The sequence below is a fragment of the Hyperolius riggenbachi genome, chromosome 2 (assembly GCF_040937935.1).
Source record: "Hyperolius riggenbachi isolate aHypRig1 chromosome 2, aHypRig1.pri, whole genome shotgun sequence".
NCBI classification, from domain to species: Eukaryota; Metazoa; Chordata; class Amphibia; order Anura; family Hyperoliidae; genus Hyperolius; species Hyperolius riggenbachi.
The window spans coordinates 198,628,788-198,654,095 of record NC_090647.1 but is presented as its reverse complement, the minus strand read 5'-3'; the positions used below and the strand labels follow the sequence as shown (position 1 = coordinate 198,654,095).

The window sequence follows — 25,308 nt, the reverse complement described above, 5'->3', positions numbered from 1 at the left end:
TGATACCCTGGCAGGATCTAGGATAAATCTCAAGAAACAGCAATAAAATGTAGTGTCCTTTTAGAGTGAGGAAGCCTCAGATGCACTGTAAGGATAGAATGGTTATCCTGCTCGTCTTGTCCCTGTAGCTCCAGGGTTTACCTCAGAGCCCAGGTGATCGTCAGGATGTGAGTAGGTAGGCCCAGTTTCTACATCATTTATTTTGGACATGAAATCGCGGAGAAGCATGTGAGTGATTTGAACATCAGGCTTGGAGTGCCCATTAGGGACACTCATTCAGATTTTGTGGAAATTAAATTTCTGCATTGCTGATCGGAAATCTGCATTTCCTAACGGGGCTCAGAAATGAGAAAATAGTAATAAGAAATCGTATTTCTGTGGAAATAGCACATTACCACAATTTGGTTATTTTAGCCCAATCCCAAAACTCAGAAGCATTGGACCAATGCAGAGTCAACTCAGAAGTATTTCCCCAATCAGCGATATAAAAAAATGACCAAAAAAAGACTCTTTGGAAATCCGAAAACGGAAATCGTATTTCTGCAGAAATATTGCATTACCACAACTCGGTAATTTTAGCCAAATAACCAAACTCCAAAGCATTGGACCAATCAGAGAATGCAGAGTCAAGAATTTGGCCTATCAGAGAATGCAAAAAACGACCAAAACAAAACTCCTTGGAAAACGGAAATTGGAAATCCGCAGAATCAGTAATCGGCATTAGCGGAAATCAGAATTTCGAGAAATCAACATTTCCGACCATCCCTACTGTCCATACATTACTTGATTTTTGGCGTAGATATCGAGCCATTTCAATCATAATGATCAAATCTGGCAGAGATGGATGCCACAACATGGCCACCAATTGATCATTTTCATTGATTTCTGGCCAAATTGATTGAAAAGATAGATCCAGCATCATGGAAAAAAATCTCTGTCAGGGCTCCATTGGGTGTGCGGCGATAACAGCGTTCCATTTCCTGGTGACCGACAGACTACGCCCATCTCCCCCCAAGTGTATGTGTACCCCCCCTCTCCTCCGGGCATGTGGTGAGCATTTCAGGCTCACCTTTCATGCCGACGCAGATCATCACCTCCTCCTGTGTCCTGCGTCTTTCTCCATTGCTGCCCGGTGCCTGAACCATGTAATACTGCCACATGTACTGATGTCACTACATGGGGTGGTGTCACATAGTACAAGCGTCCTTGGTGGCAATTCAAAAATATGCCGAACACAGTAGGAGGCCAGGTGTTGTGCCAGCATGATGATAGGTAAGTCTGCAACACCCACCATGGGTCTGGGGAGGGGACACGTTACATGGTGGAAGAGGCAGGCAGAAGCAGCTCGTTAGGACAATTTAAAATACTTTTAATGTTGAAATCTATTGGAAATCTGTCTGCAGTGTGTGGGCAAGCAATAGATCCCTCTCTGATCAGATTTGATATTTGATATTTGATGGTCGATCTAGTGGCAGATGGAGAGATGTTCAGAAAGCAAAGAAGTGATCTGGGCACCAACATCTGGTACATCGTGTAAACAATGTGCAGACAGGTGGCAGAGGATGCGGGGGGATGAGAGACAGGGCACGTTTCCTGAATGTTGAAACTTGTTTAACCTGAGATCTGTGAGCACACCCTCGATCCGTGGTTTGAATATCTGATGTGGTCTATGTGAGTTCTACTTAATCTATGCACTTTTATAACTGTGCCACAGCCTTGAAATTCCTGAGCGCCTAGCCTTCTTCATGTATTGAAAAGATTGAGAGCTATATGGCTATCTTTAGTGTTTCTCATGTGTAGCTGAACTCATCCAGATGGATGAAATAAGTATGATCAGGTGATAGATGTGTAAGATTCTGATTTGCTGGTCATGATCATATGAAAAAGTAGCAAATCAGAGTTTTACAAATCCATCATCTGACCAAACTGATCACATTTCTTTGTGGGTTCTGCTACAGACCAGCAACTCTGCTTAGCATATGGGAAATTAAGAAACATGGGAAATGTTTGCATGATCTGTAGCGTGAGCTTTGAGACTTGAAATATGTATAAAAGTTCTTGACATATAAGCCATATACATTTTTGCAAATATGCAAATGAGGTTTAATCCTACAATTGCAACTATCAATAAAAGCATAGCAATATAACAATATCATATTGTGGCAAATGTCATTAGCCTATCAAATACAATCCAACACATGGCAGCTCCACCAGATATTGGCTAATTACAATAGCTTTATTACAAAAGCATAGCCAGTTATCTGTGTAGCCTACAGTATGTAGGTATCTCTATAGCCTACCTATGCTTTTGCAATAAAGCTATTGTATTCAGGAAATCTCTGGTTGAGCTGCTGTCTGTTGGATTGTATATATGCTATAGGAAATGGTGAATTCCCCTGTTGGCAAGTTCTTGGATTGTGCCCTAAATTGGAAGTACTCCTTTGACAAATTAGCCTAACACAAATAATAAAAAGAAAGAGAATAACAGAAATAAAAAAAAAATCTGTAAAAATGCAAAGAAATGTGCAAAAACGTGTGAAATTGCTTGTTAAAGCCCAAAACAATTACATATATAGAATTATTCTCCATATCCAAATTCTAACTAATCCAGCTCCAAGAAAATACATTACAGGCCAAGGTCCAGCATGCGCTAAAGCGTTTAATACCTACAGGCTTCCAGCAGTATACCTCGTAAGTGCGTTCCCACAGAGACCTCTAGCCCCTCTGACCTCTGATAACAGCCACAGTGCTTGTAGATGCTGGGTTCGTTATACCTCGTAAGTGCGTTCCCACAGAGACCTCTAGCCCCTCTGACCTCTGATAACAGCCACAGTGCTTGTAGATGCTGGGTTCGTTATACCTCGTAAGTGCGTTCCCACAGAGACCTCTAGCCCCTCTGACCTCTGATAACAGCCACAGTGCTTGCAGATGCTGGGTTCGTTATACCTCGTAAGTGCGGTCCCACAGAGACCTCTAGCCCCTCTGACCTCTGATAACAGCCACAGTGCTTGCAGATGCTGGGTTCGTTATACCTCGTAAGTGCGGTCCCACAGAGACCTCTAGCCCCTCTGACCTCTGATAACAGCCACAGTGCTTGTAGATGCTGGGTTCGTTATACCTCGTAAGTGCGGTCCCACAGAGACCTCTAGCCCCTCTGACCTCTGATAACAGCCACAGTGCTTGTAGATGCTGGGTTCGTTATACCTCGTAAGTGCGGTCCCACAGAGACCTCTAGCCCCTCTGACCTCTGATAACAGCCACAGTGCTTGCAGATGCTGGGTTCGTTATAAGTTTGAGTAGAATTTTTTCGTAGAAAGATGAAGAATTGGAATCCCTGTCAAGTTCTAACTCCACACTTCAGAACCACATAAAAGCCAAGAGGAAATCCCAGTAACAGCAAAGGAGAGCAGCAGATAACTTCTTCTGTGTAAAATTACACCAAAAATAACCTTGTTATTGCCTAATAAGTATATTCTGGGTAGACATTCAAAACAGGAAAAACTGCATCCAAATCTGTGTTGATAATTCCAGTCTACAGAGTCAGTGCTTTATAAGTGTTAAATGATGTAATGTTTCCAAAAACTCCATTTCTTCTCAAGTTAATACTATACTAATATCACAGCAATATTGCCATCTTCCATCAAATTTAAGTAGTGCAGTTCATCAACAATGATTTGCATAGGCATCTCCAATATTAATACAAATACATTTAAAAAAAAAAAAAAACATTGGTCAAATCCAATGCTTGCACCAGTCACTAAACAATGTTTTGTGGACATAGCTAAACTTTAATCATGTCCAGCTCTGTGCAAAGGCAACTATCAACTTTATTGCCAGATGTCACTGACTTTAAATACAGCCATTGTGGTACATGGGACTGTGACTACTTAAAGGGGACCTGTAGCCTTAAAGAGACACTGAAGTGAAAAAAAAAATGATAATGATTTGTATGTGTAGTACAGCTAAGAAATAAAACATTAGGAGCAGATACATAAGTCTAATATTGTTTCCGGTGCAGGAAGAGTTAAGAAACTCCAGATGTTATCTATGCAAAACAGCCATTGAGCTCCACGACTTTCAAAGTCACAGAGAGCTCTATCTTCTGAAGCTTATTATCTCAAGTGTGTGGCATTGTATTGTTTTTTTTTTTCTGCAGAGGACAGTTCAAAAGTTCACTAGCCTGCTCTGTAAAATCATTTAGAATGCTGATTAGTTTATAAACTGCAAATAGTAGAGAATGATGCAATGTTATTAAAAAAACTATATAACTGAAAGTAAAAATATGAGAATATTTTCTTTGTTACTAATGATCTAGTAATTATCCGTACAACACAACCAATGCATTATATCATATTTTTTTTTTTTGCTTCAGTGTCTTTTTTTTTTTTTTAAAAGTTAGATACCGCAGTAGGGGGAAACCTCTGGATGGTCCAGAGGCTTTCCCAGTCTCTGCACATCCCTCTGCTCCTGAGAAGGAACTTTCTTAACAATATTCAATATAGGAGCATTGTCGTACTGCACAGACACGAAGTACAGCGTGCATGGCTTTTTCTGTGGCAACAAGCAGCTCAATGCTACTGTGCAGGAGCAAACCCACTGGTGCCTGCGTAGTGCAGCTGCACCCATACATGGAGGGGAGTGCTGCCAAGCAGTTGAAGAGGGTCCCAGCCAGCAATGAAGGGGTCACTGAAAGTATCCAACTTTTTTTCTATGTTAATAGGTGTGCTTTAACTTGTTTTAATATTATTACCAGGTCCCTAGTAAACAGCACTCATGCTCAGGAATTGTATAAGCATAAACTCAGCTGTGACTACTTTTGACAAAGTTGGGCTAGTCCACACAAGGTGACCTGTGGACAACCCTTAAGGCAATCAATCAATTTACCAACAGGTGATCGACCAGTAAAGCAAGTCAATGTACATATGAGTATAATGGCTTCTCCAAATGATTTTTATGTTCCAAGCTACTTCCCACAGGTTCCTGTTCATGACACTTCATGTTTATCAGTAATTCACACATGCATGCAGTGCGACATGTGTCAATTATTTAAGATTGAACTGCAGAACACTTCACACTAATAGATGGCCACCAGATTCGAACATCTGATAGATCTCTCTCAGATCAAATCTGTTCTGAGAGGGATAGAATACTTCCACACACTAGGCATAGATTGTCAATACATTTAGCATGAAATCTATTGAATATCCATGCAGCCGCGCACGGCCTGCCGGGCTCCCTGGTCTCCCCATCTATGTGTGTCACCTCCATCACATGATAAACACTAGATGCTGAACACTAGAGGCACCGTGGCGTGTAACTTACGTGACCACTAGAGGCCTCTAGAGAGAAGAGACAGATAGAAGCAGGGATGGAGAGAAGACACAAGCCAGCAGATAGGTGTGTGTAAGCTCAGGTGCCAAAATGCCGGTCGTCCCGTAATGGAACACCTTCCACCAGGTGCAATGGAGTGATTCAATCGATTTCAGCCAGAAATCAATCGGGCATCAAATTCTAGCAGATTCGATCAGTTTGATTGAGTCTGCTGGATATTAACACAAACCGACGATAGGTATATGGCCGCCTTTACAATTAGCAGACAATCCAATAGCTTTGATTAGCTTGTTTATCAGCTGGATCATGGATGTCAGTACTGGCTTATATGCACAAGGCCTTACAGAATCTATACACTGATACTACTGATTAGCTATAGCATTGAGTAGAGTTGTTCACTCAAACCAGGATTTGCAGTTGAGGTTGCTAACCTGCAGCATAAAAGAGTCACTCAGATTGGCTAATCTATTATCATATTTGGCAAAGATATCCAATTAATCAATTATCAAAAGGTCTTTGGAGCAGTCATGAGTCACTGATATCCTTCTTTTACTGCTGGAACAACGTGCGAGGTCTTTGTCTGGTAGCACAGACTCTGGCTCCCCACTGGGTAACCACTGATTACACAGCAACATAGCACAACCAATGTAGACTCTGACAGATTTAGATCTGTTACGAGGCAAGATATATACATGTACGCGCGCGCACACACACACACACGCGCACACACACACACACACACGCACGCACACACACACACACACACGCACACACACACACACACACGCACACGCACACGCACACTCACACACACACACACACACATACTCATCACAGACAAGCACACACACCTGACAAGGTGGCCATTCTCTCCTATAGAAAACACCAGCATGCTGGGCAAAGTTCCATTGTTCATGTCTTATGAGGCTATTAGTGAGCATATGTCCACAGTTGGCCATACATAACAATGTAATGTGTTCAAAGGGAAAACGGTTTCCTTCTGTGTTGGCCTTAGCATCCCTGTTTCCCAGTACACAGTAGCAGAAAGGGGGAAAAAATGAAACAACATCTCATGTCATATAAATACTTCTTTCTAAATGTATTTTGGCACGGTAGCGATGACGCTGAGGCATGTCATTCTTAATGGGTAGTGCTGGCTTTTGTAGCTGGTATTAATAGTAAAGGACATTTTATCTAAATTCAGATGTCAACATTGATTACTAATGGACTGATGATTCAATATACAAACAACTGATAACAGTTATTGCAGTGCTGTTAAATACGCACATTGCTGTGTAAAGTTGAGTGGATTGTGCTATTTGTGAGATGCTGCATTTCATCAAACATCTCACTTATGTGACCACCAGTGCTCCAGCGCAGGGCAATGTGGAGAGATGCAATTATTGCCATACCAATGTGCAATGCCATTTCAATGTTATGTGCCTTATTGTATGCTGTAGATTATAAAGCTCATCTCTGTACACACATTTATTGAAGTGCTGAATATTACATCCACTTAGTGTGACCTGTTTTTTGCTGGTCTCTGTAGCACTCACCAGAATAACAATGGTACAAATACTATGTTTAATGGAAACATTCGTCTACCAAAATTTACCACTCAGGAAATGCAATTCCTATGTTTTCCAGTGAGCTCGTGGAAATGTGTACTGACCTTTGCCTGAAGCTACATACAGACTTTTGCTAATACTGTAGAGAGGTTGGATCCAGCTATTATTTGTAGCCTGTACAACATCTGTGAAGACCTACATGGCTCCCTGCTAACCAACATGTGCTGCCCTATGGAGAGAGCTGGAGGAAGAGGGATCAGGGGCCTCTTGCTGAAGGGTATTAGGATAACAATTGGCAAGCAAAATAAAACAGCGCCATCTGCTGAAGATTGGACATAATTGATGAAATGCTATTTTTTCTAAATTGATGTAAGTTTTTGTTGGTATTTGCATGCAGATTGGAATTGGGTCGATAAATATTGGCAGCAACTGCATTAGATCCAGCTTCAAGCTGCATACATATTGCAACAACATGTAAAAAAACCTGCCAATGATTGATCAAAGAGCTGTAGAGGACAGGTCAGTTTACCGACTTCACCAATAATCCCTACAACCATTATTTCATGCAGAGACGTCTGAAGGCAACAGGAGTCACAAACGCTCACAAATTTGCCAATGATTTGTTGCATTTTTTTTGTTGAATTCCTCTTATTGGCAATATTTGCCTTTTGCCGTTTAAAATAAAATAAAAAAGCTGGCAAAACGTGAGTGAAGTGAAGCAGGTGGATGCTGTTGGATCTAGCCAGCCTCATAAACACACTTACTAAGGTGGCTACACACATGCTAATCCTTCCTCACGTTAATGCTGGAGCGTGACAAGCAGGGAGAACTAGGCCATTTAGGGCTGTGAAGGAAGAGGGGTAACAAAGACCATTTCCAACCTATACAAATATTATCCAATATAATGGGAAATGTTTAAATGACTGGTGTTACTATTAATTATCCCTGGTGCTCTATAAAGAAGGGGAAGGAAGTGTATATGGGCAGCTTCTCATTGTAAGAAACAGCACAATGTATTTGAGGACAGCTAGATGTCTCTCCGCAAATCATCTGCTCGTCTATGGGTATCCACACAGCACAATATTCTCGCATTCCACATCTCAGATATGACCGTTTACACAGCCTTGCCAAATGAACAGTCAATAAAATCACTGACGCTTTGTTCGGAATGATTAGCTGGAGAGAATCTTAAAAGTAAACACAGGACGACAACCTGCATTCATATTCAGTGTCTCTGCTGCTCGCAGTAATACAGCTATAGATGGCTAATTTTCATTTATGCAAACACTCTGCTGAGCTGCTAGCATGCTGCTTTGTGGGAATGAGCGATAAGATTCAAGCACCACCTTGAGATGTGCAGCAAGTCGACAATTTTTTTTTCCACTGCTAAAGTAAACTATTCTCAGCATGAGTGGACGTTCAACCTAACATGCTCAGTCTTCCGAGCATCTCGTCTCACACATATAGCTGTGCTGTGATTCACATAAAGAGGCGCAATAACGCTGGCATATGAACTGCAGCAGGATTAAATATGCCTGCCATACTAAATGCTCATGGCAGTGCAGTACAAAGGAACACAAAATAAATTATGTAAAAGCCTAGTTGATTAAATGACAAATAAAACACCTTGTTTCCTAAAACGTGTTATTTAAAAATCGCCATACATGCCTAACTTATATCATGATCAAATGGTGCTATTATGTTAATGTGCCCATTATTATTTGTCATGATATGTGCTGTAGCCTGTTGTGAGAGCACAATAATGAAACTCCTATGATCCATGTATAGCGCTGTGATGCTGTACTGTATGGCAGCCTATGTGAAGCATCTGTCTTTCACAACCATGCAACAAGGCAGCACCAGAATGGCATCTGCTTTTTGCTATTTTCTATTTGGATTCTGTACATCAGCTGAACGTGCTGCTTCAGTGAACCTTCCTCCCTCATAACATGCATCTATAAAGCCTTTAACAGATTGCTTTGTTTCCGCTGTACCTTTAAACAAATTTCAAGACAATAGAAAGGTGATCTATCCTAAGTAGTATTCTTAAATATGCAAAAGTCTTTAAATATGCAAAAGTCTATCCATATGTGACAGATATCCAATATGTAAAGTGACAGAACACAATTTTATGGAATGATTAATACTCATTTTACAGTCTTGGATGGGGTAAGATGGAGCTATGCTGTCATGCTGCTCAGAGCAGGGATACTTTTGCTCATAGGAAATAGTTTAAAAAAAAATGCCTGGATAGTCATGGTGGTCACATCCATCAGTTCTTTAGCCACAGTCAAAATATATAAACATGCACCTTATTGCCTAGTATAAGGATCCTGGTATGAGATGCCTTATATGAAGGGTAATCTCTTTTCTTGGCTGTAGCACAGCACTACCCTAGGATATGTGCTCACAGTCTACTGGGTTCAGCACTCTGTACTTAGGATGCAGTAGTAATAGCTAATCGTCATCTTCCAAGTGCTTCAGTGCCCTATATCATTACAAATGTGCCAGGAATACATAATTAACAACCTGTATTGTTGGAGCGTTTTCACTAAGGGCTATGTGATTATGTAATGACTGTTCAGTCATATTTTACACTGGAATACTACCGATCTCTCATGGCTATTGTATTTTTAAGACTCTCAGCCCAACTAGTGTACTGTTTCTCCCCCTTATTTTACTATGCCCTTTTTTATAATGACCTCAAGCATGCAACAACTGTTGCTTACCCTTTGTAATTTTGTGGTTTACACTATAAACCTATGAAATGTATATATTTATTTCCAACGCCTGTGCAAAAGCTATTGTTAAGAACTTCTTTGCACCTTAACATTCATTCATGTCCCTACAAATTTGGTCTGAATGAGAATGACTTAACTTTGGACTTTGAGTTTACTTGAACAGGTAGACTTGTCATTCCACCTCTAGGGGTGTATGTATTGACTGAGATGCTCAAAACGGAAAAAGATTTCCATGAAATAATATTTTGTATCCATGTTTAAAGCTAGAATGGCATACACAACCTACTAACATTCCTTGGTGCAGAATTACCTTTATGGACTGTGGTTTCATTTGTGTAACCCAAAAATGACTAGATTAGTCTTACATCTGTTGGAAGAAACTTAAATTTTCAATTTTCACTACAAATAGCTGACACACTGTAGATGTATGCGATATATAAGAACCCCATAATATTACTACTATATGGGCTTTTATTATAATTCACCAGTAGGTTTAAGCATGTATTTATATATTTATAGCAATTTCCATTTGACAGAGTGTCTATATCCAATATATCTAAGCACAATGGAATAACGGAAGTTATGTGGCTACCTGATGTCTGACACCTAACAACCCTGGTGCTAGGAGGCCGGTAGCATACAGAACAGGGGGCTAATGGGTGCTATATACGAGATATAAGACTTTCCATTGCTTGAACATTATTACATGCAACTTATTGGTGCACGGAAAAGCAAATTAAGGTAGAACAGCGTCAATAAAACTAAGGAACAAAGAACACGGAGGTGTAGAGGAAGGGTACACAAAAATCTCCATCGGGCACAAAGACACAGAAAAAAAAATTAGGAGTAATTATAAAGCCCACAGACACAGACCAACCGACCTTGCCGCCGAAGCCTTCGTTTCCTGAGGCCAAAGATTCGCACTTTGGAGAAGATATCCACAAGATTGCCATTACAGAGGCCTCGATTTTTGCTGGGACTGCTGCGTCTCTTGCTAGCCGAAGGTCGGTCCAAGTGCTGCTCCCTTGCCTGACGCTTTTGCCGGATCAGTCCACTTGCAATAGCAGCTGCCATGCCACCTCCCGCACACCCTTACCGGGTCAGGAACCTCAGAGAGGGAGGGGCCAGCAGGAAGTTGTGGTGGGACACCCCACCAGGCTTGAAAGAGAACCCAGATAAACGCAGTCTGTGGAGGACAGAGAGAAGGAAGCCAAGGGGCTCAGCCCCTCTGGAGAGACCCAAGCATCCCTCTGCTCCCTGTGCAGGATCACTTGAGAGAATCAGAAGTGAAGTGGATGACAAGAGAAATGGAATATGACAACCCACAGATGTCTCCTTTACTAGAAGCTCTAGACATGTGAGATCCCCATGCAGTATAGGTAAGTATATAGCTAGTTATACCTACATGGTAAAAGAAAGGAACAAAGCTAAAGTGTTGGTATGTTCCAAACAGAACTTCTTTAGCAGCTTTCTCTCACCTCTTCCACTGTAGAAACTGGCATCTATGCTTTGTGGCAGGGCAAAGCTCGGAGAGGGGGGCTTAGCTCCTCAATGCCACCCACACACCAGACAATGCCTGCTTCTCTTTTGCAAGTGAGCTGAAAAATCAGGATGAAGAAGATGCTTAAAGAGAGGAGGAAGGAGTAGGAGGAGGAATAGAATGGGGAGGTTGGCTTTTCTCTGGCATTCGCATGGTTACAGGCAGCAGGTAAACAAAAGCTGGAACATCCGATTCAGTAGCCTTGAACTGATGCTCTCCTGCTTCTCGGCAAGTCCATGATTCTTGATCCTCTATGATTTCAGGCACCAAAGAGCACTGCATGGGAAACAGCATCAGGAGGCAATCTTCTTTCCTGCACGTTCTCTAATCAAATCATCCCCCTCCTCTTCTCTCCTCCCATTTCTCAAAAAAAAAGAAAACAGCACAGCTTTGTGCAATTTTCTTGAGAAATTGCTAGTTTATAGCAGATCCGAGCTTCTTGCTCAGCTGGGGTTCTTGATTGTAATGCTTTTCTTACTAGAAATTAAGCATGCTTAACAGCAATCTTCTGGCTGGATTGCTTTTACTGCTCGCAGAGAGCGACGAGAGCTAATTCCAGCAGAAGCCGAACTGTCCTGTGTTCTCCTCTCCCCAGCAGACAAGTGTCAGTCCAGAATACCTGGAGGCAGGTATGAAGCTACACTCCATCACAGTAAACTTACATAAACATGCCTCCTGGTGCATAAAGGATGCTGCTGACTGTCTGTAGTGACAGTGGAAGGAGGTAGAAAATACATGTAAAAGGAAGCACTGCGATATAAGCAGCACCCAGCTAGCAGCAGCAGCAGCAGCAGCAGCACTACATTAGGATTTCACCTTGCAACAATCCCACTAGCAATAAACTAATCTATAATAGCAGACAAGAGATGGTCGCTTTGAATGGAAGATGACAGGATGTGAAGCATATGACAGCAGCAGCAGGAGCAAAGGCAGCAAATTTAGCAGATCAAATCCACAGGACTGTCATCCCTAAACACCTCTGTCTTACACTGTCACATGCAGAGGGGAAACAGGGTTTTCATAGCGTGCCATAAATGTGAAAAATTACCCACGCCAGTAGTTTCAGCCCTAAGAGCTCCTCATCAATCTGTGTACAATTTCAGATGCCTGACTACACTCCCTACTTTGCCCTATTTACATGTTCTGCTGTGATAAATGTGCAAATAACACAGAGCGGCTGTAGGAAGGGAAGACTAGATGGCTGGAGATGAAAAGCTTTCTTCTTAGATGCATACAAATTATAAGCAACAGTGGGATAGAGACTAGAACCTGAGTCAGAGCACCTTGTCGCATTGTAAAATGAGAACTCCTATGGTGTGTGCATGTTCTGTGGCCCCAGAACACTCCCACACAGCACTGAGCCTTCCAAAGGCAAACACTCTACACTTCCAGGGAAAGTCACCAAGCATTATATAAAAAGCTTCAAATCTGTCACTTGTTCAATTGTATACATATACACCATACAGGTGGAGAGCTACAGGTAACACATCCCTACAAAAGAACAATAGTATTATCTTACATCAAAAGGATCTAATAATTTGGTCACCCCCAGAGTCCACCTTAAAACCTTTGGAGACAGAGTCTTCTGTCATGCTGCTTTTACACTTTGGAACTCCCTGCCACACCCAGTAAGGACATCTCCATCTTTGGAAACATTTAATTCCAAAATGAAAAGCCATGTGTCTGGCATTTATGAACACCTGAATATGTCCTCTGTAACACAGTCCAGCCTGCAACCCTGTATTGATCTGAGACATAATAATGCTCTTTGAGTCCTATGGGAGAAACTTGCTTAACAAATGTTATTGTATTATTGTATATACAGTAGTGTAATTTAACAATGTCTTTAAGGGCCCTTTTCCACTACAGCGTTTGCGATTGCTTAATCGCAAAACCGCAAACCGCTAGTGATTTGTCAAATCGCTACAGTTTGCTTTTAACATAGGAATCGCGGTAGGTCATTTCCACTACCGCGATTCGTTTTTGACCGGATCGCGATCGCGCGGCGGAGCGATTATTGCCGCGATTTTGCTATGCAGTGCATAGCATAGCAAAATCGCGGCCGCGAACGTCGGGGAATCGCCGGTAATTGCGATTCAGCAATCGCTAGCGTTCAGCGTGAACGCTAGCGATTGCTAGTGGAAAAGGGCCCTAAAGGGACTCAGAGCTGAAACATTAAAAAGATTTTATACATACCTGGGGCTTCCTCCAGCCACATCCACTCCGATCGCCCCCACGCTGCTGTCCTCCACTGCCCGCAGCTTCGGGAACCGGGTCCAGTCACTTCTGTCAGTTGCAGCCAGCTACGCAGGAGGCGTGCACTCTTTGCATATCTCTCCAGCAGCTGCTGGAGAGATACATAGAGGGCGCACTTCGCTTACGACAGACTGGCTCCGACTGACGGAAGTGCAGGGAACCGGAGGATGGCGGCGTGGGAGCAATTGGAGGAAGCCCCAGGTATGTATAAAATCTTTTTAATGTTTCAGCTCTGGTACACTTTAAACTTCTTCATATCCAGTGGGGTAGCAATAGGGGATGCAGAGGTTGCGGCCGCACTGGGGCCCTTGGACCAGAGGGGCCCATTAGCTTTGCATTGATGCTATGCTGGTAATGAACACCTCTATATGTGCATTCATTAGTGGTAATCCTTAACAAACTGTTTCCTGACTCTGATTACACCTCTCTGACGCCGCAGTTGTCCTTGTTAGAGTTTGAAGCTCCATATTAATAGAGTTCTTCGGGGCCCCATGTACAACCTGCACTGGGGCCCTATGCTCCTTAGTTATGCCACTGTTCATATCTATTGCATCCTCCAGCAAGCCAGGCTTGTGTAGGTGACTGCTGGCTCAAACCCCACACAGAGCTTTTATATGATGCATTGAAACGTTTTAGTAAAAGACACAGTAGCTTTACAAAATAAAAAGAGAACTATCTACACCACCATTTCAGATCCCCCCGGGCTGATAGCTGCTTGCTCCAAGCCTGAAAGGCTGAAACACGCCCTCTTCACATTGAATTCAGAATGATTTGCTGGAGTGAACAGGCAGCTGGAGACTGCTGAGGAGGAAAACGAGAAGGGAATTCATACAAAGGGCATTTTTTCTCCTTTTTTTGTTTTTTGTAAAATCTGCAGTATGTTTTACTAAACTTTTCCATGCATAATTCTGGCTGGCAAGTTCTATGGAGTCTTGGGGGCTCCAGCACTTGAACGGTGGGACAGAGAGAGACGGGGGAAGGCTATGGGCAGATGCAACAAACAATAAGAAATTCAGTGGGTAACACCCTAAACAACTACTGAATACCAGCAGATCATCTTTCTTTTCTGTACACATTTTGCACTGTAACGCTAATATCACTTTTAGAAGTAAATTTACATCCAAATAAAGTTCATTTTCCAACACTCTGGAGATTTTCTCACTCAGCTGCGTGCAGTTACTGGAGCCAAGGCTGGGAGGAGGATAAGCCATAAGCCATAGCAACCCATCACTCTAATGGTGGTTTCTATGAGGTAGTCACTTTGGCGTGGAGTAAGCCTGTTAGCGCACACAGACCTTAAGATGGTGGAGTATAATAGTGATTTGTGAAAGCATTATAAATAAACAGCACATAACAACCACATACACGATAATCCTCAGCCAAATGGCTGCTTTAATAAATTAGTCAGTAAATTAATCATATTAAACAATTCTGCTTTGGCGACACTCCCATCTCTAAGTACCACTGGCAGTGTCCACATCTGTTCCAACCCCATCATTCTCACTTCCTAATGTGTAATAATAAGCTGGTAACATTCAAGAAGAGGGAATATAAAAACATACAACGTCTGGACAATTACAACAATCCCATTCTGTGCCAGCACACAATTATTGTCAGTTTAATAGCTTTGTAAACTGACAACATGTGATTAATTTGACTGATGAGACTGACAATGCTGGGGAAGCACCGTTCACTTTCACTTCCAAAAACACTAGTAAATATAACAAGCACATAAAGCCCACGCTTAAAAAATATTGTAAAATACAGATGTCATTGACAGCCTTGTTTATTCATTGGATAGGAGCTGTTCTACAATCATCTGTATGGGAATCAGTAGACAGAAGCTGTGTATAAGCACCTTGGACAGCGCTCACTAATAGTATCCCTACTAACTGAACAACCACAGCAGTGCTACATTAGACATACATGAATATTCATATCTAATAGCAAAATGGGGCTATTATATCACTACCTGTGTCTTTAGTTTATGGCGATTCTAAACATCAACATCTTGAATAAATAAACTCAGTTTTGAAGCTAAAATCCTGCCACAGCCAGAGCTCCTCAGACCTTCTGCTAAGATACAGAATCATTGTAATTAAACACAGGAATATTTTTCAGATTTGCATTTGTAAGAAAAAAAAGGTTCATAGTTCTAACAGATCTTCCTTTATTTCAAAGAAAACTCAAGAGAGCCATCTGCTGTCTTAATATATAATGCAACAGAACAAATTCCACGCTCCCCGCTTCTACCTCCGTTCACAGAATCTAGGTAAAAGGCGAACACTTTAAACCGTGCTGGAGACTTCCATAAAGCACTTAGCTTAGCAGCAAGCATATGCAAATCACTCCTTTGTTCTTGTGCGTATATCACCTGAGTGGAGCTTATTTGTATAGTGTTCACTTCTTTTAACAAATATCGCTGTTAACGTATTAATATTTTATAATATCTTCAAAACAGAATGAATGTTGTACAGTGTGATTAATACCCATTAATTTCTGGCAGACTTGCGAGGTACTTAATAAGCATGCCAGAATGTGCAGACATTAGACTTTTCATTTCACTGAGTGCCAAAGTGAAGGACACCTGCTGGGCTTCATTAGCTTGTCCAGTTTACATGTATTCTAGAGAAACAGAGAGGATTATCTACATGGGTACAAAGAATACTGCAGCTAAACCTGAGCAACAACCTTTGTGTCATATGAGATTCAACCAAACTGGCTGAGCAGACAAATATATGGATATAGACTAGTTGATCTTGGAAAGTGTACCACTTAGGTGACAATTTTTTGTACATTTATGCAGTTGTGTAGCTAAGGAACTTTGGGCCCCGGTGCAAGTTTTATATTAGGCCCCCCCAAGCATTCTACACATAACAATCCATAAGACACAACAAAATCTGCCAAGGACATCCACAATATGAGGAGCGTAAGCAGAGGAGGGAAACAGTTTGTTAAAGATTACCAATGTACAAAGCATACATACAAGTAAGACCAAAAAGAGCTAATACTGCTATCGAGGGAGGGCCCCTAGTGTGCTCTTCTAGTCCAAGGGCCCGGTGCAGTTGCAACCTCTGCATCACCTGTTGCTACACCACTGCATTTATGAATGTATTATATTTTTTCATTTGTGTGTGTGTGTGTGTGTGTCTGTGTGTTTTACTTGGTACGTGATTTGCTGGTTCTAAGTTTTCAAAAAGTGGCCCCTGTAGTGTAGAGCCTAGGTTCTAAACATGTGGTACACACATTCTAACTTATTTGAATGTGCTAACTTGAGGTGATATTCCTGGATCTGTTTTTTTCTTGTAACTTTCCCTTGTGGCCTTCCCCTGTCTGTGACTATTGTCAGTATGCACACAGCTTAGGCCCCGTTCACACTTGCGGTTCGAGTCCGCAAGTGTCCGGGGGGCCGGGTCCCGCAAAGAGACCGTACGGGTCTCTGCGGTGGCCACAAGTTGCCACAAGTTGCGGATCCGGAATGTATCAGTTCCGGCTACAATAAAGAAGCCGGAACTAGATACATTGCAGTGCCAGAAAGGCACCGCAAGCATGGGGGATACGGGCGTGTAGTCCAGGCCCCCCAAGTGGCATAGGACTGGTGCTGGAAGCATCCGGTCCTATTGCCAGTGTGATGAGAAACATCCGTTTCTCATTGCACAGCTTGGCCACATGTTCGGGTCAGGATCCGGGCCCGGGTGCGTGGGCCGGATGACCGGACCCGAAAAACAGCGCATGTTGGAAAAGTGTCCGGAGTCCGGATCCGATCCGGCTCCGTTCTGTACGGAACGGACGCATGTGAACGTCCGCATAGACTTTGCATTGCTATGCGGAGCGTATGTTCCGTTTGTACAGTATACAGTCCGGATCCGATCAGGCGAATCCGGACAGCGAACGCTAATGTGAACCAGGCCTTATGCTGGTGTGTGCATGGTGGACATGGATATATCTTGTTAGCCCCCCTGTTGAACAAGTCTGATGCATTATCTGTCACAAGAGAGGACTCAGGATATGTGCTACAAATCTTTAGATAGGTTTGATGCAATGGATGGTTGCATGTTTGCAGTATGCATTCTACAGGGTTGGAGTTCAGACATACACAAATTCTGGGGACCTTTGTGTGGTGTATATGATTAGGCAAGAGAATGTATTCTTTTGAGTCCGGCTTTTAACGTTTTTGATGATTTGGATGAAAGCATTTGCATGCAAGTGAGCAAGGGGTGCGCTGATTTCACATACCCCCAGGGGCTGCTTAAAATATCGGGGCTTGATATAGTCAATTCAAATAAGAGTTTTAGAAAATAATACATCGTATATACACAGCACTAGATTAATATCTGAGCTAATAAAAACAGTTATAAATGCATAGAAACTGTTCAAAAGAATGTCTCTGTTAGCTAATAAAAAACAATAATAAATGCTTAGAAACTGTTTACAAACAATTACCCTGTATTACTAGTAAAGATATCCATGGTAAGGGGCACCTGAGATAATCTTTATCATACCAGGGAGTACTTTGCAAGCACAAACTTTGAAAAGGAGTACATACCCATGAAATAGTGAGAAGCACTGGTGTAGACAGTACTGCTAATGGACTAATATATATATATATATATATATATATATATGTATATATATATATATATATATATATATATATATATGTATATATATATATATATATATATATGTATATATATATATATATATATATATATATATATATATATATATATATATATATACACTGTATATTAGACTTCATTATGCTGTAGTTCAGTGAGTGTGAAAGGTAAAAGGTACAAGTTTCCTGAGTCCATTAGCAGTACTGTCTACACCAGTGTTTCTCACTATTTTATGGGTACGTACTCCTTTTCAAAGTTTCATATGTCATGAAAAAGTACATTTAGTTCATTCAGACCATAAGGGAAATTAAAGTAAAGGATTCTCAATTTGAATTCTCTCATAACGAGCATAGGCAATGTTACTTGAGAATGTTACTTAAACCACTGAGTAATTGGTAAACAGTGAATTATATAGTACTAGCCAACCCGCGTCGTAGCATACGCCGCATCTATCTATCTAATAGAGTACGTGCCTCAACCTTGAAGCAAGAAGAAGTAGGCTTTCCATGAGAAAATGTTTGCGTGCTCAAACACCAAGTTTAACCCTAGCAAGTCTGGCTTTGCAAATCCGGCCTAATTGGCTATTCATGAGGCAATGCTCATGCAAATATGCATTTGCTTTCGCATGCCAAACTATGCAGGGTCCAAAAACCAATACCGCAAAGCGATCGCCCTGCGGGTATTAGTTCATGCTACATTAGCACTATCCAGGAGCGCCACGGGTAGGATTCCGAATTCCCCCATACAACCGGGGGACTGCGGGGTCCCAGGCTCTCTTACTGCCTGGGAACCACAGCGGCACCCCGGAGGGGGAGGCTGGGTGGCGCAGCTGCACCCCCCCCCCCCCAAGCGTGGAGAGCCGTCCGCACCCACCTCCTAATATTAAAAACAGCCACTTACCTTAACGTCCATTGGGTTATGCTACATGCGCATTAATTTTCTCATGGAAAGCATTTTGTGCAGTTTGTATCCTTTGGAGGCAGGTGGTGGATGGCTTGCTCCGGTGGTGTGAACCCTGGAGTGAGTGCGCCTGTCCTCCCCCCCCCCCTCTGGAGTGCTGTATGTGAGCCAGCCCTGAGCTCTAAAGCTCGGGGTGACCCATGCTTCTCTCCTTTCTCATGTGGTGCCCCCAAATTAATGCGCATGTAGCAGAACACAATGGACGTTAAGGTAAGTGCCTGTTTTTAATATTGGGAGGTGGGTGCAGACGGCTCTCCCCGGCGCTGGCCACACTTGGGGGGGGTCGTCCACGCCACCCAGCCTCCCCTTCCGGGGTGCCGCTGTGGTTTCCAGGCAGTGAGAGAGCCTGGGACCCTGCGGTCCCCCCAGTTGTATAAAAAGGGGGCATTGGGAATCCTCCCCGTGGCGCTCCTGGAGGCCTGGGGCACACCAAAAACTGCTAGCAGATCCGCAAAATGCTAGCAGATTTTGAAACGCTTTTTCTTATTTTTCTGTAGCATTTCACCTAGCATTTTGCGGTTTTGTAAAGCGTTTTTGGTGTAGTAGATTTCATATATTGTTACAGTAAAGCTGTTACTGAACAGCTTCTGTAACAAAAACGCCTGCAAAACCGCTCTGAACTGCCGTTTTTCAGAGCGGTTTGCGTTTTTCCTATACTTTACATTGGAGGCAGAAACGCAATCCAAAAAAATGCCTCACCTCGGGAGTATGCGTTTCAGCAAAACGCCTCCCGCTCTGGTTTGCACCAGCCCATTGAAATACATTACCCAAGCGTATCCACAGCCGCAAGTGGATCGCAAAACGCTGCCGAACCGCTCTGGTGTGCACTAAGCCGGATAGTGCTAATGTAGCATGTAGCAGGGTGACTGCTTTGTGCATGCATTTGCATGAGCATTGCCTCATGAATAGCCAATTAGGCCAGATTTGCAATGTCAGACTTGCTAGGGTAAGGCCTCTTTTCCATGGACTGTGAATAGGCAGTGAAATGGCTCTCAAACTCTCACAACTGCTCACTGCTGCCTGGTAACTGCTTGCTGCTGCCTGGTAACTGCTTGCTGCTGCCTGGTAACTGCTTGTTGCTGCCTGGTATCTGCTCACTGCTGCCTGGTAACTGCTTGCTGCTGCCTGGTAACTGCTTGTTGCTGCCTGGTATCTGCTCACTGCTGCCTGGTAACTGCTTGCTGCTGACTGGTAACTGCTTGTTGCTGCCTGGTATCTGCTCACTGCTGCCTGATAACTGCTTGCTGCTGCCTGATAACTGCTTGTTGCTGCCTGGTATCTGCTCACTGCTGCCTGGTAACTGCTTGCTGAGCACACAGCTCAACAGTCCGTGGAAAAGAGGCCTTAAACTTGGTGTTTGAGCACGCATAAATTTTCTCATGCAAAGTACTTCTTCTTCTTGTTTGAAGGTTGAGGCACTTAGTCTATTATATATATAGATAGTTGAAAAACTAAAGCACACAATACAACCAGTTCTTACTTTCACCTCACCATTTTTCCACTAAATCCACCAATAAAGCATGGTTGTAAGCCCAAAAAAACAAAACATGCCTATTAGGGACCAAAATTAAGCACATCATCATGCACATGAACAAATGACGTGTGATAAGTCATACGCAGTTTAATAGTAAGCAACGCATGTAGTTGGCCAGTGATATACTGTAGGAGTGGTGGAGCGAGGGAGAATCAGTAGCAGGGCCAGTTACCTCATAAAGCAAGGTGAAACATTTGCATCAGACGCAGAGATTACAGGGGCAGCATTTTTGTAACAGCATGTAGTCAGAGTAGGAGGAGAAGCAAGAGGAGAGTGAGGTGAAGAGGTCATTATTGGGGGAAAAGCAGCTTATTGTGCTGTGTGAGGAGTCTGTCGGTGAGTTAGGATGGGGAGGCAGGAGAGCAGTAGTGTTTCATTTGACTTGCACAGCAGAAGGGAGGAGGTGGCACTGTTGTCCTTACTGAGGAGGGGGCGGATCCTCCCTAGTTTGCCTCAGGCAACAAAAAGTCTAGAACTAGACCTGATCAGTAGAGAGAGAAGTCTCTATCTAAAGCCCATTCCTTTGTAGAGGCCAGTGGAACCCAGGCTGGGACATACCAGAATATGTCACTGCTGAAAACTCTCTGTTGATGTTGCGAGTGAAGAGTGCTCAATTCATGTGCCTTTGTGAAATAACACCATGACCTGTATAGGCTGCATTTCTTTATTTATGTGTCACCTCTTAGAATAACACAGATTTCTCAGAAAATACATTCTGTATATAAATAGCAGGTGGCGTACTGGACAGCACTCTTGCCTTTCAGCACTGGATCCCTAATTGGACTCTAGGCCAGGACACTATTTGCATGTCGTTTGTATGAACTCCCAGTGTTTGCATGGGATTCCTCCCACATCCCAAACCCAAATAAGTCATTTGGCTCATCTCCTACAATGCGATCCTAATGGTGCCCACCAATGATCCAGTCTTTTTTGTCCAATCTTACCAAATCTATGTATGGTAGCAGAAGGGTAAACTGAGTGAATATATGGAATGGATACTTTAGGCAGTCCCTTATCTTACATACAAATGGTAAGATTGGATGAAAAAGATTGAATCATTATTGGGGACCTGTAGACTATATGACTGTGGTAGGGATTAGAACCTGAGTCCCCTTGGAAAGACAATTAGTGACAGGTCTTTATATACCCTTTAAAGCACTGTGGAAGTTGTCAGCACTATATAAATACCAAACAAAATAATGAAATAAATATATAAATTGTCATGGTTTAATTTATGCAAAATGTGATTTACTTCCTAGAAAACAACTCTGGAGTAAACCGTGAGCTTTTGTACCTGACAAGAGGGGCCTGAGGGGATGGCAAGGAGCAAAATCAAGCCTGGAATGGAAACACTACTTTAGTTACAGAATTAATGACTGATATTTTATCTACAGTGGTTGATCACACAAATAACAACCCAATGTCCACAAAGAGGTTTAACCAGCTGAGCGGTCTGGACGAGCTCAGCTCGTCCAACACCGCCAGCGGCTGCCGCTCAGGCCCTGCTGGGCCGATTTGAATGAAATAAAAAGCAGCACACGCAGCCGGCACTTTGCCAGCCGCGTGTGCTGCCTGATCGCCGCCGCTCTGCGGCGATTCGCCGCGAGTAGCGGCGAAAGAGGGTCCCCCCAGCCGCCTGAGCCCAGCGTAGCCGGAACAAAAAGTTCCGGCCAGCGCTAAGGGCTGGATCGGAGGCGGCTGACGTCAGGACGTCGGCTGACGTCGATGACGTCACTCCGCTCGTCGCTATGGCGACGATATAAGCAAAACAAGGAAGGCCGCTCATTGCGGCCTTCCTTGTTTATTCTGGGCGCCGGAGGCGATCGGAAGATCGCCTCCGGAGCGCCCTCTAGTGGGCTTTCATGCAGCCAACTTTCAGTTGGCTGCATGAAATAGTTTTTTTTTTATTTAAAAAAAACCCTCCCGCAGCCACCCTGGCGATTTAATCAGAACGCCAGGGTGGTTAATCAATGTCTTGTGAAAAGTTTACATGCTGCAGGTCCACTTATTAGGGATGCACCCATTACTTAAAGTGGACCTGAACCTCGCTGCTCTAAAAGATAATCAACAACATACTAACCTTTAACCACTTCACCACTGAGGGGTTTTACCCCCTGAGCACCAGAGCAATTTTCACCTTTCAGCGCTCCTTCCATTCATTCGCCTATAACTTTATTATTACTTATCGCAATGAAATGAACTATATCTTGTTTTTTTCGCCACCAATTAGGCTTTCTTTAGGTGGGACATTATGCCAAGAATTATTTTTTTCTAAATGTGTTTTAATGGGAAAATAGGAAAAATGTGGGGAAAAAAATAATTATTTTACAGTTTTCGGCCATTATAGTTTTTAAATAATGCATGCTACTGTAATTAAAACCCATGAAACGTATTTGCCCTTTTGTCCCGGTTATAAAACCATTTAAATTATGTCCCTATCACAATGTTTGGCGCCAATATTTTATTTGGAAATAAAGGTGCATTTTTTTCAGTTTTGCGTCCATCCCTAATTACAAGCCCATAGTTTATAAAGTAACAGTGTTATACCCTCTTGACATAAATATTTAAAAAGTTCAGTCCCTAAGGTAACTATTTATGTATTTTTTTTAATTGTAAATTTTTTAATTTTTTTTTAATTACAAAAAAAAAAAAAAAAATGGGGAGTGTGGGAGGTAATGAGTTAATTTTATGTGTAAAAGTCATTTATTTGTATGTGAAAAATGTGTAGGGTGTAGTTTACTATTTGGCCACAAGATGGCCACAGTAACTTTTTGTTTTAATGCGACCTCCAAGCTTCCTTCCGGAAGCTTGGAGGAAGAATAAGGAGGCTGGACACGTGAGTTTTTTCTCACAATGATCGCGCTGCCCATAGGAGAGCAGCTGATCATTGCGGGGCTTAGATCAACGAACGGGAATGGATTTTCCCGTTCATTGATCTCTGGGCGAGCGGGCGGCGGCGGTTTTACTAGCGGTGGGCGGCGTGTTTACGAGCGGGAGCGCGGGCAGCGTCGGGAACGCGGAAAGTACGTGTTTCTCCGTCCCTGGTTTTTAAAGGATGGAAAAAGAGGCGGAGAAATACGTACGCGCGGGGGTAAAGTGGTTAAAGAAAAACATTTCTTTATTACAGCTGATACAAACCCTGCATTAAATCTGCAGTGTGTCTATTTCCTGCTTTGATGGAAGCCGACATATTGTTAACATCCTGTGTTTACCAATTAGCTGCTCTGCCATGGCAGCCAGCTGTCACAGCTGCAAGATCAAATTACAACTTGGGATTAGTCACAGATGAAGTGAGGCTAAAGTCTCTAAATACATACAGGGTGCATTGCTCTGTGTTTTTCTTCTGTCCTTTGCAAGCGTTCAGGTCCACTGTAACAGCATGTTCTATCCAATGATTCTATACAGGACTTAAAGGAAACCAGAGATGAAGTAACTTAAAAGATTTATACATACCTGGGGCTTCCTCCAGCCCCATCCGCACCAATCGCTCCCACTCCACCCTCCTCAGTCTTCTCCAGCTCCGGTACTGGGTCCTGTGAAGTTCAAGCTCTCTCTCTCTATATATATATATTTATATTTACAGTATATAGTACATACACACAAGACAATACAGTGATGTTCTTTTTTCTTGAATAGAATGTAAAGTGTTTTTAATGTACTGTAAATATTTTATTAATCTGGTAAATTCAATACAAAACAGAGATTATTAGGGAATATGCATTGTTAAAGAGACTCCGTAACAAAAATTGCATCCTGTTTTTTATCATCCTACAAGTTCCAAAAGCTATTCTAATGTGTTCTGGCTAACTGCAGCACTTTATACTATCACTGTCTCTGTAATAAATCAATGTATCTTTCCCCTGTCAGATTTGTCAGCCTGTGTCTGGAAGGCTGCCAAGTTCTTTAGTGTTGTGGTTCTGTGATGCATCTCCCCCTCCAGGCCCCTCTATGCACACTGCCTGTGTGTTATTTAGATTAGAGCAGCTTCTCTCTTCTCTCTTATCTTTTACAAGCTGGATAAATCGTCCCCTGAGCTGGCTGGGCTTTCACATACTGAAGAATTACATACAGGCAGAGCTGTCTGCACTCTGCAGGAAGAAACAGCCTGACACTTCAGTGGAAGATAGCTGCAGGGGGAAAGAAACACACAAATGATCTCTTGAGATTCAAAAGGAATGCTGTATACAGCCTGCTTGTGTATGGATGTATTTTCTATGTGTTGACATACTGTACATCAACCTACTTCCTGTTTTGGTGGCCATTTTGTTTGTTTATAAACAAACTTTTTAAAACTGTTTTTAACCACTTTTAATGCGGCGGGGAGCGGCGAAAATGTGACAGAGGGTAATAGGAGATGTCCCCTAACACACTGGTATGTTTACTTTTGTGCGATTTTAACAATACAGATTCTCTTTAAATAAGCTAACTACACAATGCCGCCTGTAGACTCCTCATTTCCAACACGCAGGAAACAGATGGAGCTCCAGACAATTCTGAAATCCAAAATATATGCTATGTTGATGATTGAATTAAGAAACAAATATGTCAAGTTTTGCATGTCATATTTGGTTGCTACACATCCTGCACACACAACTGGCATGCCTCGCCCACCCCTATTCTCCTCAACAGGTGGTCTTCTAAATTGTTTACTTCCGTGTTCCAAAAGATGTCTTCAGACATGTGGGCAGCGATGGGCTTTCTTATTAGAAAACCTAACTGGGCTTGGGGTCACTCAGTATGAAGCATACACTGATCA

At 42.6% G+C, this 25,308-nt stretch overlaps 1 protein-coding gene across 3 annotated transcripts in view; it reads right to left on the bottom strand.

The window, feature by feature from the left end:
• The window catches only part of FGF14 (fibroblast growth factor 14), a 663,348-nt gene that overhangs the window by 223,041 nt on the left and 414,999 nt on the right, over positions 1 to 25,308 (bottom strand). The window contains exon 1 of one of the 3 annotated variants that reach the window (XM_068267979.1): positions 10,522 to 11,766. The exons of the other annotated variants lie outside the window; for them this stretch is intronic. Coding sequence (XP_068124080.1) covers positions 10,522 to 10,714 — 193 coding nt within the window. The 5' untranslated portion in view covers positions 10,715 to 11,766. Of the gene's footprint in view, positions 1 to 10,521; positions 11,767 to 25,308 lie in introns of those variants that run through there. 3 annotated transcript variants of the gene reach the window in all.